Raw genomic sequence first — 16,963 nt, forward strand, 5'->3', positions numbered from 1 at the left:
TGTAGAGCGGAGCAGGTCTGCTCTGTTCCTCCTGAAGTCCAGGATCAGCTTATCTAAGTTATATTCACTGAAGCATTCCCACAACAACAGGAACAATCAGTCACTATCCAAATCAAGAGACATCTGTGTACACTACTACTGAGTAGCCTGTTTTTATGAGTGTTGTGTGGATTGAATAAATAATTAAAATGGGGTTAATTTTAAAATAATGTGTCACACTAAAATGAAAACAGAGTTACACCCAGCCCACATAGCTGATTTCAGACTCAGGGCTGGCCTCTTGGGTTGCCAATCAGATTTGAAGTGGCGCCCAGGCTGACCCCGTGGATCCTCCCCAGAGTTCCCCCTCAAAGAGCCGTGTCAGCACTTTGCACAAGTTTGGCTAGATGTTGCCACACTCTCCAAATTCAGCTAAAATGTATGTTTGGCCTCCCATTACTGTCATGAGTGAAGTGCAATAGAAGATGCATGTGTTTCAGGCTGGCAAAGATGTTACCTATCTTCTCAGGGGACAGTTTGGAGTGAGATGAGGATAATAGTTAATCTACCTCTTTGTTGCACACTTCAGATTGAGGAAGTTTGGAAGTTTGATGGCACTGTAAGATGATAGTAGCATGGATTTCTGCTGCCTCCTGTCTCCTGTGCTGCCACGTTTATGTTACTATTCTACAGTTTTGAGTTTGATTGTTTGGTGGAGGAATATAAAATAAAGGTTGTAATTCGTTTCTAGTTTTTAACGTGTCTCCACTAACCCCCTTCTTCCAGTCGTACAGAAATGAGAGAGATGGACAGAGAGGTTGTTTGATGGCCAAATGTCCAACAAAGGACATCCAGTTAATGGTTTGTGATGATGAGGACTCAAACAAAGAGCTGTTGGTTGAGATGCCAGCAAACAGGCAAACAGTGTTATGTAATGTCATCACCGGCCAACTCTACTCAGCCCTTGCCAAATGTGCAGCACAGTTTTAAAGTGATCTTACATTTTGTTTCAGGTCTGAGCTCTTCATTGAAGGTCTGGATCAATGGTGGACAGGCAGAAGGATGCTTCGCAGAGCTGAAGGAAATAGCGAACCAAAGATCCTTAAGTGGGGCAGGTCGGCAAACTAGCATGACATGAAAGTTTCAGTGTGTAATCTACAACCCCCGATGTTTAATATTTCAGACGTGGAGGCAGACCATACTTATCATGCATCACTGCAGCTTCTTGTCCTCGAAGGCCACCATCACTTCTGGAGTTTCACCAACAGGAGGGGTGAGCAAGGGAGCGATTCAATCTACACTGTACCTTCAAAGTGCTCAGAGGGGTCACAGCATCAGTTTAGAGGATGATATTGACCCCACCAGCTGTCAGGTCACTTCATATACCAGTAAATACTTCAGGGTGTTCTGAAATGTATTAAAAATGCAGTGTAAATTTTTAAAAGTCACTTTTTTATCACAATTAGATTTAACATTTGAAATTTAGATTTAACATTTAGATTTAACATTTAACAATTAACTTTTAAAGTTAACATTAACATTAAGATTTAGCATTTATCAATTAACTTTTAGATTTCACATTCAACATTTAGATTTAACATTTAGAATTAACATTCAACATTTAGATTTATAGTAAGCATTTGGATTTAACTGATTTTAACTTAAATATATTTTGTCACAACACAAATAAAGTGAAAAAGGTCTGAATTATCACTCTAAATGTGAGAAAAAAAGTGACTTAAAAATTCATGCTATGTTTTTTAACATTTTGGACCTAAATGTGGGCAGACTTTGTTTTATTTTCAGTGTGCACAACTTGACAATTTGGCCCCATACAGACACTCCAGAGAAGGTTTCATACTCAAGTCATCTCTTCAGAAGTCTTAAGGAAGAGGAAACATTCCACACATCGTTAGATTATATATGAGTTTTTATTGACACAAGTCTTTTCCATGAATAACATTTCTTCACACAAAACTATGGATCTGTACTTTAAAGGGTTACTGCTGTTCTTCTTACAGCAACAGTCTGAGAGCTGTTCTTCATAACATTATAATGATATTCATATAAAAGCTAGAAAAGTTACATTGTGATGGTCTCTTATGAATCATAATCATCAAGTCTTTCCAACATGACAACTCTCTCTCCCACATGAGTCTTCACTGTTTAATGCACTGTGGTGATAGGCAGCTCATCGTTTTTAAAACATGGAGTGACATTTAAACTGTAGAGCAACAAACAGAAACAAAAGCTCTCTGAACCCAGAACTTAGGACGGACCAGGAAGAGTTCCCAATCTCAACTTCTTACACAGCAGCTGTATGCTTCAAGACGTCACAGGCCAAGTGACAATTTAGCAAGAGATGGTTTTAATATTTATAAAACATGTCATAAGACTCAACAAAGTAATGAGTCAGGTTAGAAACAATAGAGGAAAGACACGGTTAGACTTTACTTGAAGTCTGCTGCTAAATGTTCTAGATTCTGTGAGTTTTGGAGCCTCCCAAAAAATGTTGTGTTCAATGTTATGCATTAATTCTAAACTAACATACCATGTTATTAAAGTACTACATATTGACCTCTGCATGACCTCAGGCCACCATCCCATGCTAGCTTTTACTTTCTTTACTCTACCTGATTCAACAGATAACAATAAGCTGGAGAGGACAGCCGGTTCTGAGGTCAAAGCAGAACCTGAAGGGTCCCATAAGGTAGCGTTGGGTCTCTGATGAAGCTGCCATGTTTAGGCACTTTTCGACCGCAGGAACTTTACCCTGGAACTAAGGACTTTACCCCTGAATTAGGTGTGTTACAACTGGAGGAACCAGGGTCTAAATTTGGTTCAGGGGTAGATAATCTTCCCCCTAAAAACCCCCTGCTTGGGGTGTTGTACTTTTCAAAGGTCCTGGGACTTTCGGTTGAACGTGTCAATGTTGGTGGAGTTTACACAGTTGTTGAAACACAGAGGGAGTTCCTGGGAATGCAAACTAGTTTAGTTTTTATTAAGATTTCAAAATATCTACCCGGGACTTCAGCTCGCGGTCGAAACGCAGACAACAATGGAGGCACAGGAACCTTTTAGTTCAGGGGAAAAGTAGTTCTGGGGGCTAAAAGACCCTGGAACTCTTGGTTGAAATGCACCTTTTGACAAGTTGAGAGAGGGAACAGGTGAAAACATCTTCTTTTAGTCACTCACGTCATGGACACAACCTTCTGCCAAATAAAAAAACTGCTGCACAACATACCGGAGCCTTCAACAGCATCGCCATCACGACGAGGTGATTCTAAATCAACTATCTACTTTGCATAGAAATGACAGCTGGAGAGTGGAGGCCAAAGTGCCTGACTTACTTATAGGACTAATAGTTACCGCTGAAAACATCAGGTCAGATCTCAGTGTGGACGGTCTGTATCAATCTGAACACTGGCCTCCACAGTCTGACGAGCCGTCTATGGCACAATCCATGATACAAAGAAATGCATAGAGGAGCTTCAGGAAGCTGACCGAGAGATTCAAATCCTTTTTATATTCTTAGCTAAAAGACGGACAGTTGTACCTGTCGCTGTGGTCAGGTGAGTCACGGCCTTAAATGAAATAAAACAAACGTATAGCTCATAATAAGATAAGACCTGTGTGACCGACACTGAAACAGTGTCTCAATAATATCAAAGTTTAAAAAGCACTTTAAGAAGCTCTTGAATTGACGCCACCTGTAGACTATGTGACAGAAGTTATAGAAAGTAATTATGAGCTAAGGAAACACTGCATCTGCAGAACAACAAAAGCGAGAAGGTTGGAGAAATAAGGGACGGACAGGGTTAGTGGGCGGGGGACGCTTTGAAGACTAGATGAGGTTTATTTGAAGGAGGCACGGACCTGCCGGCCCTTCAGAGGCTGAGGAGGCCGGTAGTTGTCCACCATCCAGCATGGAGCTTCTCCGTCTCCAGAGAACAGGAGGCTGCGGAACATGGCCATCTGTGAGAGAGGGAGAGAGAGAGAGAGAGAGAGAGAGAGAGAGAGGGTTGAGTGAGTCAGATTAGCCACAGAGATGTCAGTATTACACAAGCGGCAACCTCCGGCCGTGAGAATTGGAGCCAATGCAGAAGTGTTAAAAACTGAAGTTCATCACACTGTGCAAGGGTGAATTTTTGAGAATCGAGAAAAGAGCTATCGAGACTACACTGGTCTTCTGTACCAGGCTGTAAACATGTTTATTTCTGCTGTAAAGATCTGCTTCTTTGAATTGGTGTGTATGTGGTTTCTGGTACTTCTGGAGCCAGCCTCAAGCAGATCCTCAATGAACTGCAGTTTTTAACACTTCTGCATTGGACTCATGTTTTTAGACCGGAGGTTGCCACTTGGCGGGAACACTGTAGCTGTTGGCTAGGAGGCTCAAAGCCAGCCTCTTTACCTTTACTGAGGTTTACTTAATGTTGCTGTTTATCAGTCCTGAATAACTCCTCTCTAATAAAGCTTTCTTTATAGCAGTTCTATGACGATACATCAATACATTGGCTTTTATAAAGTATGGGAGGTCACTGTCTCTGTTCCCAGGACCTTTTCCCACTCACTGTCCTGGAGTCTTAAACTAAACCGGGTAAAAGTCTGTTATCAGGCCACTCTCCCTTTTAAATGTATCTGAAGTTAGCCTTTTACATTTCAAAAGCTGGACCTTTCTGGAGTCCCTGAGCTCCCTTGTCTCGTAGGTTCCTCTGGATCTCTGCTGCTGTGGACGTGCCAGACTCCAGCTGCTACAACTACTACTATCCATCTCCCCACTATCATCTCTCTCTCTCTTCATCTCCCTCTATCCCTCTCTCCAACACGGTAGGTCTCAGCAGATGTGTGTCTAACATGAGTCTGGTCCTGCTGGAGGTTTCTGCCTGTTAAAGGAAGTTTGTCCTTGCCACTGTAACTTGCTAAATGCTGCAAAGTGCTCTGCTCATGGTGGATTAAGATGAGATCAGACTGAGTCCTGTCTGTAAGATGGGACTGGATCCTATCCTGTCTTGATGTTGGGTCTTTGTTAATAATAGAACATAGAGTACGGTCTAGACCTGCTCTGTTTGGAAAGAGTCTGAGGAGAACATTTGTTGTGATTTGGCGCTGTATAAATAAAGACTGATTGTTTGATATCTCTCACTCTTAATGAAACTTTTCTGTTTAAGTGAAGGTTAAATAAAATCAGAAACAAATACATTCTGATGCGGCAGAACTTCTCCTGAGACAGAGAGCTTGTTGCCTGGAAACCAGACTGATGACACATTCCCATGAGCTCTTTTTGTCTCCAGATGGCAAACAGCAGAGGAGGGAACAGGCCAGCAAAACAGCAGAGAGCTACTTTTACTTCTCCACAGTCCCTGAGGTAAACTGAGGTAAACACGAGTTCAACTATTAGCTGCCATCAGCCAGGGTTATTCATGCAATCAGATGCTTCACTCGGTCCAGTTCAGCTTTGGCCAATGAAGTGTTGAACAGACCCCCACCCTCACCTCCACCCTCACCCCCACCCTGCTTAGTTGGTTATCTCCCATGTGCACATGGTGCTGCAGAAGGCAGCCGTCCGAACACTCCATGATGCTCATAACCTCCAGGGTAATAAGCCAATACTACACAATATCTGTAGTATAGAAGTTGTCTCTGCATTGGCTTCCAGTATCTTTTAGAATACATTTTAAGATTATTTTATTGGTTTTTAAATCTCTTATAGTCTTGGCCCCTGTAATGTATCAGATTTGCTTTTATCATGTGAGCCAGTGAGAGCCCTCAGGTCTTCAGGTAGTGGACTTTTAATTGTACCAAAAGTAAGAACTAAGACTCACAGTGAGGCAGCTTTTTATCATCATGACCCACGCCTGTGGAACACCCTACCTGAAGATCTGAGGGCTGCACAGAGCATCAACATTTTTAAAAGCAAACTCAAGACCGACCTTTTTAGTCTCACTTTTAACTGAGATTTATTCTTTTTTTTTTTTTATACTTTTTATTTAGTAGTTTTCACACACAAAAGAAACAACAAGGAAACAAAACAAGACAAAACAAAGACGTGGCAGCATGTCAGCATTGGATGAGTTTTCTAACATATGTATAAGACTATCGTCTGTAAGTAAACAGCTCATTTTTAGCCCCTTTATGAGTATAGGATTTGATACCCAATGCAGAAACACACTTTAAATAAAATGTACAAAGAGAAAAATCTACAACTTCAACAAGAATAAACAGAGAAAAAATAAACAAATGTATAAAAAGATTAATTCTTATAACAGTTTTATTTATTTATTATGTAGTTCGAATTTAGTCACTTTTATTATATTTTATTTATTTATGTAGTTATTTATTTTATTTATTTAAAGTATAGCATTTCATTTTATTTTAATGGTTTAATATTTTAGTGTTTTATTATCTTAGAAATGTATTTTATTTTGGTGATTTTAACTTCCTGTGTTAAGTTTTAACATCTTATTTTACCTCCAGTGTTTCCTCATTAAGATAACATGAGAGAGTTTCCTCAGTTAGTTCAGCAACTTGTTTTTTATTTTCATTTTTTTATTTTTATTGTTTTTATTATTATGTTGCATATAATGTGTTCTTAACCTTAGGATCTTTTTCTTAATTTATTCTATTTTAAGTTGTTTTTATTTACAGCACTTTGTGTTACAATGTCATTGTATGAAAAGAGCTTTATAAATAAAGTCTGACTGATTGATTGATAAACTAAGGTGATGGAGGTTTTACAAGTTATGCTCCAGCTATTATTTTATTGCAGAACACGACCACAGATTCAGAAATGTAGTAAAGTAGTCAACAAATGTAGAACACGATGGCGTCTGATGTGGCGTCTATTTGCAAAAAGAACAACCAGAGGCTGTAGCTACATTAGCTTTCTGCAGACCATGTCACAGTTATTGTGTTTGTGTGTTTAAGAGGATTATAACAGCAGTGTGGCATAAACAACATCTCCTCTGGGAGCCGATTAGCTTCAACCAGCTGATGAGTTTCCCATCCAGCAATCCAAGCCAGTCTCCATCAACGGTAAGACTAAGCCGCACTGTTTCCAACACTGTGGTTTCATCCTTTCATTCATCACACAAAGATTTCTCCTTATAACCACATGTCATTCATTGCCAGGCTTTCTGCAAGGAGGCTAAGTGAATTCAAGATCTTTGGAGGGAGAAGCTAATCACCTACTCTATGTGGGTCTACGTCATGTGAAGTCACAGGGCGGGCGTGCGGCGTGATGTAAATTATGTAAAGAGATGGTGTGCAAACTGGCCACTGGAGATACAGGCAGTCAGAGTAATCTGAGAGAAACACAAGGCACTCCAGGCTCTGACACACCCTGCTCTACAGCATAATCTGGCCTCATGCATGCTTCATCTTAATGATGTTGGACTGACATTCGTTCAAAAACGCGCCATGACTGATATGATTTAAAAATGTGAGTCTGCAGTGTGCACAGCGCTCCAGCAGAACACTGTAAAACAGAGCCAGCTCTTAATGCTGCAGCAGCTGACATGTTTTTATAATTTCTCAGACTTTCTGAGGTTTTTACACCTTTATTTTCTCATTACAAACAAGTGTACCTGTCTTTTTATTATCTATATTTCCTCTGTTATTGTTGATTATCTATCTATCTTACACCTCATATGATATTCTACCCTTTAATGTCTTTGGCTTTCATGTCCCCTGTGTGTTATCTTAACAAGTCTGTGTTCTGTTTTATTGTACTTTCTATTTGTCTGTCTGTTAATTGCAATGTTTATCTGATTAATTTAAATTATAAATGAGAGTTTCCTCTTAATGTCCTCTGGAGGACACTTAAAGGTTGATTAATATTGCAGTAGTATTTAACTCTGAGTTCTATTATCGCTCAAAGAAGCATCAACACACAGGGCCAGAGAATCAGAACAGACTTAATGTTGATCCACTTCTCAGGGGCTGTTTGTCCAATCATGTATTCATATATGTGTCTGTCAGCTGTGCCTTATTTAAATGTGTGATTCATGTGAAGTACCTGTGCAGGGCTGACACTGACTGGCTCCTTCAGGACAATCCAGGTGACGCTCTCCAACAGAGGGGGCGTGGTCAGAGAGCCGTCGTAGGTCCAGTAATCCAGGGACTGAGGAAGAAGAGTCTTTGCGTCAAAGTTTGCAAAGGTTGTTTGCTTGCCCTGCAGGATGGAGGAGAGAGAGAGAGTGAGAGAGAGGGGGTTTATTCATTTGCAAACAGTAAGAGCACATGTAAGGCAAGGCAAGGCAGCTTTATTTGTATAGCGCATTTCATACTCGAGGGCAACTCAATGTGCTTTACATTAAAACATTAAAAGCATTGGAGACATTCAGACAAGCATAAAAGAACACAATTAAAATGACAAATATAATAAAACAGAAAAGAAAAGGAAAATTAGAAATATATTAAAAATTACATAAAATTTGAATTTAAAGTGAGTTAAAATAATCTAAGATAGGAAGGCAGTGTTAAATAAAAAAGTCTTAGTCTTTGATTTAAAATAGGTGAGAGTTGGAGCAGACCTGCAGCTTTCAGGGAGTGTGTTCCAGATATGTGGTGCATAATGACTAAACGCTGCTTCACCATGTTTCCTTCTGACTCTAAGGACTGAAAGCAGACCAGTACCTGATGACCTCAGAGGTCGAGGTGGTTCATACAGTAGTAGCAGATCAGCAATGTATTTTGGGCCTAAACCATTCAGTGCTTTATAAACCATCAGCAAGATTTTAAAGTCTATTCTCTGACAGACAGGAAGCCAGTGTAGAGATCTAAGAACTGGAGTGATGTGGTCTACTTTGTTGGTCCTTGTTAGGACTCGAGCAGCAGCATTCTGTATGAGCTGCAGCCGTCTGATGGACTTTTTAGGGAGTCCTCTAAAGACCCCGTTACAGTAGTCTAGTCTGCTAAAGATAAATGCATGGACGAGTTTTTCTGCATCCTGCTGAGACATAAGTCCTTTAATCCTTGATATATTCTTAAGGTGATAGTAGGCGGACTTTGTAATTGTCTTAATGTGGCTGCTGAAATTAAGGTCTGAGGTTATGACTACACCAAGGTTTCTGGCCTGGTTTGAACATTTCATCTGTGCAGATTGGAGCTGAGCAGTAACCTTTAACCTTTCTTCCTCCAAAAACAATCATTTCAGTTTTTTCTTTGTTTAACTGAAGAAAGTTCTGTCTCTCGTCCAGTCATTGATTTGTTCAATGCATTTACTCAGTGTTTGTATGGGACTATAATCCCCTGGTGATATGGTGATGTAAATGTGTGTGTCATCTGCATAGCTATGGTATTTTATTTTGTTGTAAGCAGACAAACTGTCTCTTCTTCCTGTTCTTACCTTGGACTTGATGGCATCCAAAGCATCCAGAACTTTCTGCAGCCTGGGGTTGGCAGCACCAATCTGGAGGACGACACAGAGACACACGTTTGAACCCACAACACGTCTTTGTGTTATTTGGCTTTTCACTTAATCCTACCTCGATGCATACAGGGGGTAATTCTCATGCAGCTTCCCTCCTGTTGTCTGAAATCTCTGATCATTTACCTTCAGAAAGACGCCGACCACAGCGAGTCCATCAGGCTGACTGGCTGCCTCTCCAAAGCTTGGGTACTTTGTGTTCCAGTGCACCAGGTGAAGCTGATGAGAAACAGACAGAGAGTGTCCTTTTATACAAAACAAACATAATGTAGAAATGTTCATGATAATGAGACAGTGATTCAGAGAGACAGACTGTGTTTGATTTCAAACCTCTGCTCAGTAAGTCTGTGTGAACTATTCTGAGAAAGATTCAAAAACATAAGGTGATGGAGCCTCTGTCGTAAAGTAGACCATTAACTGAAAACCTTAAGTGCTCTTAAATATCCTAATTACAGTCAACACTTAGTGCAAACTGAAAGTGTTACACTTCTTTCATTTCATGGATCATTCATCTGCTCAGGTAAGTGTTTCTCTAAATGGAGGTAATAGACTTTAGACTTTAGACTTTATTGTCCCCTTGGGGAAATTCTTTTCCACAGCACCTTTCTGCATCTCCACAGACACAGACAAACACTAGGCTCAACAAACTGTCCACCAAGACATCAACACTCAGACAGAGTTGTGTAATTCAGTGAGGCCTTTTGTTCAGGCTCGCTATAACAGCAGGGATCAGACTCTTACCGAGGCGAGCCCTTCTGCACCTCAGAGCTCTGTACCTGCGTCCTGAGGGGAGTGGGATGAGGTAGGTGTTTAGTGGATGTGTGATGTCCTGTTGTATTGAGGTTGCGATGCGTATGATGGCCCTGTGGTTAAAGTCTGTGAGGTTTGGTGAGGGGAAACCGATTATTTTAGAAGCTGTGGTGGTGATGCGTGTGAGTTTGGTCTTGTTTTTAACAGACAACATGTCGTATAAGCAGGTGGAGCAGTACAGGAGGATGGATTCCTGTCTTCACTATGATAATAGTGACGGAGTCCTGAGGAAATGCTACATTCACATTCATGCTAGTTTTCCGTGACTACCGACCCTAGCTTTGAAGAGAAACGTTTCCTGTAGTGACCCCTGCTGCAGGCAACATGTCTTAGCTGCTAATTTGTACCAGACAAATACAGAAAACATGAGCTAAAGTTTGTAAAGCATCCCTGGTGCGGTTTGGTTCAGGCAGCAGTGCAACATGAAGAGGCATGAAGGTGGTTTGGTTGGAAATACTTAATGGCTACGTTACTTACAAGACGACATCTATTTACATGACTACAAAATAAATCAGTGTTGACTTTTGCAGAGAGTCTGGGTGAGAGTGTTGTGTTTGTTTGTCTGCTCCATCAGCCTGACCACATACAACAAATGTAGCTCTAGTGAAAGATCAGACAGGAGGACTATAAAAGCAATCACAGCAGTTGTTTAACTCTCCTCTCCCTCGGTCAATAGCTCACCCTCTTCCAGCTGCACGCTCCGGAGCTCTTATTGGTTAATCAGCGGTGGCTGACATCCAATAGCTCAGTGGCACGACCTTATTGTCAGCCTATCAACTTTCTGCTGTGATTTTAAATGTGTCTCTCTCTCCAGCTAGTTCCTTCTTGCACCCCTCTACCTCCCCATCTACACCTGGTCTCTGCAAGTCTTCAATTCCTAGGATCATCAACCACCACCACCAGTGTCTGGACTCTCGGGGGATTTCTTCTGCTGCCAAATTCACACATACTACACTCACAGAATGATCCCTGAGTCCTTACGCCAAAGATTTCTGTCAAGTCTCATTATTCATTAAGATAAATAACATTTAATCTTCAAACTGTGTCTCTCCTGATTGAACTGACTCACTATCAACTTAGTACAGGTGGTGATGAGCTGTATTAAAGAACATTTGATTGATTATAGATACATTGACCAAGCCATTTACTCCACACAGTGAGATGAGAGTAAGTTACTGTATGTGAAAGCTCTAAACCCCCCTCCCCAGTGTCGGTGCAGAAGCGTGTGCAGCTTCAGTACCTCACAGGGGAACTTGATGCCGTTGACGGTGTGCTCTGAGCCTCTGTCATCACTGGCTCCCCAGTGGAAATGAAACTGCTTCAAACGGTACGTTCCAGAAATAGGACCACCGGTCAGAGCTGGAAAGAGGACACAGCAGAACCATCAGAGACACACTCCAGAGACTCAGAGTCAACAAGTGAGGAAAAAAGGAACTGTGCTGATTTAACAGGTAAAAAAACAAGAGGTCAGTAAAGGTCAGGGTGAGAACTCCTCAGAGAGTTTGTATCTGGATGTTTAGACTTCATTTATGATTTAAGACTTTGTTTTATCACACATGGTCGTGGGTTGAATAAGAGTGTGAGTGCAGCTGAGTGAGGTTCACTGAGGCTCTTATCTGCTGCTGCACAGACAGCAGGGTGGAGGCATGAACCACACAGACTGATACAGATAACCAACACTGACAGGTTCTGGAACTTTCACACTGTGAGTGTTTTTATATTTGACCTCCATCATAAAGAAACAGCAGGTATAACTACTATTATAGGTGTGTGAATGCATGTTGCTGAGCTGTGCTTACTGGAGCTGTCTGTATCGTCAACAAAGTCCACCTGGAAGGAGTGTCCGTTGTTCAGGATGCCCCTGGAGTTGGAGGGGTCGTAGCGGAGCTTCAGAGCCTTCAGAGAGGCGTCGTACTGGGCCTCCCTGGGGACCACGTTGATGGGAGACTGTCTCGGCCCGTTAGCGACAGGATAATCATCTCCCCACTTTTCAGGTCCTTCAAATAAACAGTCAAAGAATAAAACAAAGGGTTGTCTTTACTTTGTTAGTATTTCACCTCAACCTGCTCCAAAGTATTTGCTTTCTGGGATTTGCTGGTTTACAAAAAGTACTGAGATAATGTTAAAAACACAGCACACTGATTCAAGATCCACAAAGCTTTATTGCCAAGTGACCTCGCACACACAAGGAATTTGACATGGTGAAAGGAACACTGGTACTTAACAACAAGACAGTAAGAATAATAAATATAGAAACCTAAAATCTAATCAAAAAATTCAAAATAAAAATACTATCTGTACAAAGAAAGGTATAGAAGAACTTTTAAAGACAATAAATAAGTTAAATTACTCTAAGCCAGAGTGCACATTTTAGCAGATGAATATAATAATAAAATATGTTATGGAATTAAATACAATATATAGTCATTATTTAACATTACACCACTATTACTTTAATCCTTAGATCACTTATTTAAATAGAAGAGAATCCCAGAAAAAAGAACTCACTAAAGGCAAGTGAAACTGTTTCATATAAATGTTCTGAAATGACTAAAGTTGGAGTTTTTAAATATTATATTACACAGTTTTCTTTACTTTTTAAGCTGTTTGCTGTCCAAACCAGTTTGTCTATTTTGCTTCTTCATTTTTTTTATTATTATTATCTTTTTTAAAGCTGAAGGAAATGTAAATGGTAGTAAAACAAGCTGTTTGACGTTTTAAGTAGCAGAGATGGTGATCAATGCTAATTTAAAGACCACAGTGAATCGCGTTCACTCCAACACACACTGGAAAAAATGCCCCTCCAAAAACAAGAAAAAAAGCTTATTTTAAAGTACTTTTACCTTGAAATAAGCAAAAAATCTGCCAATAGAACAAGTGAAAATTTTGTTTGGTAAGATTTCTTAAATTAGGACATAATATTTAGAAAACTGTGATCTTAAAATTAGCAGGGAAAACTTATTTTAACAATATTTCCCCAGTATTGTAAAGCTCAGTGTCTCAGAATAAGACAGGAATGATAACAATTAGTATTTTTTCACTCAAAAAAATATTTCTGCACTAATACATTTCATGTCAACTTCTTCATTTGAGATATATTCACCTTAATCTGAGTTGTATTATAGCGGCACTTCTCTAGGTTTAAGACCATCTTGTACTTGAAATAAGATGACAAAGTTGAATTGTCTCATGTTGAGATATAATGTCTTCTCATAGTGAGCTGGATATACTAATATTCAGTCATGTTGTTTTTTAGGATAAGCCAGCTCTGCTCTAAAGGAGGTGTTTCATTGTGTGCATGGAGTTTGAGGAGGAATATTTTATCTTTCTTTCTTTCTTTCTTTCTTTCTTTCTTTCTTTCTTTCTTTCTTTTATCAATGGATCTGTTTTCTGATAGATTAATAAAAGTCATTTCCTTAAATCAAGTAAAGTGTTTGTCTTAAATCAAGATTATCCGTCTTCTACAAATAAGATCTCAGCTTGAAAAATGTCTGAAATGTTAAATAAACCTTGTTTCTTCTAAATTAAAACTCAAAACAAGATCATTTCAAGATTGTTTGACTGAACAAGATATTTAAGATGTCTTAAAACAAGTCCCTCTATCTTGATCAAAAGTTACTTGTTCAGTAAATGTATCTTAAATCAAGTGGGAGAAGACATTTAGACTAAAAATGAGACAATTTCACTTGGTAAGATTTGGAGTTTTTGCAGTGCACAGAGCAGAGTGTGTGTGTCAGCATGTTCTGGACCTGTTACATGGAAACACATCCTGCACATGAATCCTGCAGGATGCTGAGAGATGCTCACCGTCACTCGGTCCGTATCCCCATCCATGAGACATGGCTGCTCCGTCTGTTCTCCTGCTAACACAACAGAATGGTTAATCCGAGTCAGTGAGCAGGTCTGAGGGAGGAGGAGAGAGGAGGAGGAGGATGCTGATCTGCAGACAGACTCGAGCTGAATCGCTGCCTCGGGGTTTTATAGCTGTGACACCGGTGGGTTTGGCTTTGCTGGTCCCCTCAGGAGGAGGACGGTGCTTGTGTCCTTTCTCCTCTCCTTGACCCTCCAGTCCGGATTGGATTCAGATGATTCAGATGATTCAGAGGATTCAGAGGATTCAAAGGATTCAGAGGCAGGTTGCTCGCTGCTTGGATCCCTGAGTCTCTCCTCTCCTGCCAGATGGTCCGCGCATATCACCCCTTCACATCCATCTTCCCCATCATCTCCCGAGCTGCTCTCTCTCTCTCTCTCTCTCTCTCTCTCTCTCTCTCTCTCTCTCTATCCACCTCCCTATCTCTCATCCTCGATCTCCTGCTATCCCTCTCTCCCACTGACTCTCTCTCTCTCTCTCTCTCTCTCTCTCTCTCTCTCCTGCTATCGCTCTCATCCTACGTGACCCTCGCTCTTCTCTCGTTCTCTCTCTCATCTCCATCATCCTCGTCCCTCTCTCCTCTCTCCTCTCCCTTCCTCGATCATGCCCTATCCCCTCTCTCTCCTACTGACTCTCTCTCCTGTCTCATCTCTCCATCCCTCTCCCTCATCCCTCTCTCCTCTCCCTCTCTCCCCCTCTCATCTCTCTCTTCTTCCTCTCTCTCTCTCTCTGTGTGAGTGTGTGTGAGTGTGTGTGTGTGTGTTACAGGATCAGCACAGGTTCAGTGTTCACAGCAGCACTGCGTGGATCGAGGATTTTATAGCAATATCCTGAGGTTGACATTTTCTTTCCATCTCTTGCCAGCATGGTCTGATCTCTGTGATCCAGTCCCTGCTGGTGCAGCTCTGTGAAAAGATGCATGCGGCACGGTATGTGCATGCCTGTGGTTCCTAGCAGGGCCACACACAAACCTTTAGGGGGGGGGGGGTCGAGGAAGAACCATCAAACCCAGCCCCCACTCTCAGACATGATCGCTAAATTATTTCATTCTTACAATTATTTTTTGCTTTCTGAAAATGCTCAGATTAGACTTCTTTAACCCTCCTGTTTAACCCTCAAATTTTTTCGACCCCCATTAAATGAGGAAACGTCATGAAATATGAAGCCAAATTTCAATTTGGTTAAACATTGAATGGGGTCCAATTGACCCAATTGGGAAATCTGAGGCCGTATGGGAGAAAGAGTAAAGGATGCCGCTGCAAAGATAACAAATGAAACATACATTTTTCAGTGGATAACTGTGGATGATTTAACAATCTGTGCCTGATTCCACTTAGAAACAGTTTAGACTTCAACATGGTCCTGCATGATTACCTTTTTTACACATATAGCACACATAGAGATACTACATCATGCCAAACACATCCACTGGAGCACTCTGTTGGCACACGGGTGAGGTGGTACCTGTGGGAGTCCTCTGTAACAGTGACTGTGACTGTGACTGCACCGATATCACCACATGTGACACAAATGCAAGATTAAGGTTAAATGCAGCAACATCACCCTGAGGAGTGTTTCTGATTCACCTACACAGATGTTGATTTCAACTCTAATCATAGCTCAGCAGCCTCAGTGATAGAGGAGGGGGTTTGGTCCAGGAGCATGCTTCCCCTCCATCCATCAGCTCTTTATTGTGAGAACCAAACTTCACACTTTGCTCTTCACCCTGCTGTGTTTACTCGTCACTAAACGTACCTGACCCAGGGAGGTGTTGTGCCTTAGAGTTTTCAGGAACAGTCTTGTCCTATACATCCTCTAACCCTAACCCAAACTCTTAACAGGGTTCACACACAAACACACACACACACACACACACACACACACACACACTCACTATCCGTAAAGTCACTACTCACACTCTGCAGTGTCCTCCACTGTATCTTCTGGACACACGTACAGACCTGGAAGCCGTTTTTTTTAACTCAAGCGGTCGTCTCAGAGAAATCAAATCAAATCCTTCTTTTACTGTTCAGTACTCCGGTTGACTGTATCCATGGCAACAGAACAGGAGCTGCTAGTTTACAATATGTGGTGAAGTTTACAGACAACAGATGGAGGCTGTGTCATGGTACAGGATGTTAAATAATACAGTTTTAATGTACACTAGAGATGGATTATTGGACTTAAGGAAAAAACACACGAGATTCATGTTATTTAGAAACACCTGTATTCTCTCTCCATCTTCCTTCAGAACAACAGCTTAAAGGCCCTGTGAGGAGTTTTGAACTGGCTGAGAAACAGACTGAAAATGATACTGATGCCTCTTTATGACCTTCAATAGCAAACAAGACCATCAGCAGCAACACTGACACCTTCTCTGTTGTCATTTTTAATGCCTGAAACCGGGGGGTAGGTAGGGGGTAGGTGTCAGACCAGCTGATGGACATCTTGCTTCAGAAACAACCTTTATTTCTCAGTTTTCATGGAAAATAATCACATTGCCTGATAAAGTTGGCTGTTAAAAAAACAACAGGATGAGTTTTTTGTTGAAAACACTACTTTTGCATGTTTAGGACAAGAGATAAGAGGTATCACTTTGTCCACAAGGGGGCGCCAGAATCGATACAAAACAAAAGTTCCTCACAGCAGCTTTAATATATTTGAGGTTAATATCACAGAACGTCATCAAACAGACTCAGTTGTACTGACTGTCACTAGTAGTTTATACTTCTGTGCCACATTATGACCTTTCTGAGTACAGACTCCATGAATAAACGACCACAGGAGCTGAAATATAACCATAATAAAACATTATGATCTGTAACTTTGTTATCAAGACAAAAAAACAAGGGTTGACTTTATTGAAGGAGATTCAT

General features: G+C 40.9%; 1 protein-coding gene across 3 annotated transcripts; it reads right to left on the reverse strand.

The window, feature by feature from the left end:
- Positions 1-1,891: 1,891 nt before the first annotated feature.
- On the reverse strand, positions 1,892-16,147 carry cahz (carbonic anhydrase). Of its 3 annotated transcripts, none has more exons than XM_034702108.1 (8): positions 16,004-16,147; positions 14,024-14,076; positions 12,016-12,213; positions 11,457-11,575; positions 9,533-9,625; positions 9,326-9,388; positions 7,994-8,149; positions 1,892-3,954 (listed from the first exon to the last, which is right to left on the reverse strand). In XM_034702108.1, exons 2-8 carry the CDS (start codon positions 14,055-14,057, stop codon positions 3,835-3,837), a joined length of 783 nt encoding a protein of 260 aa, XP_034557999.1. In that variant the 5' UTR covers positions 14,058-14,076; positions 16,004-16,147; the 3' UTR covers positions 1,892-3,834. The 3 variants fall into 3 exon arrangements, with proteins under 3 accessions (XP_034557999.1, XP_034558000.1, XP_034558001.1); XM_034702109.1 differs by having other exon boundaries at positions 14,024-14,079; positions 16,004-16,133; XM_034702110.1 differs by lacking the exon at positions 16,004-16,147 and having other exon boundaries at positions 14,024-14,094.
- Between the last annotated feature and the right edge of the window lie 816 nt (positions 16,148-16,963).

The sequence above is a fragment of the Notolabrus celidotus genome, chromosome 15, assembly GCF_009762535.1.
Source record: "Notolabrus celidotus isolate fNotCel1 chromosome 15, fNotCel1.pri, whole genome shotgun sequence".
NCBI classification, from domain to species: domain Eukaryota; kingdom Metazoa; phylum Chordata; class Actinopteri; order Labriformes; family Labridae; genus Notolabrus; species Notolabrus celidotus.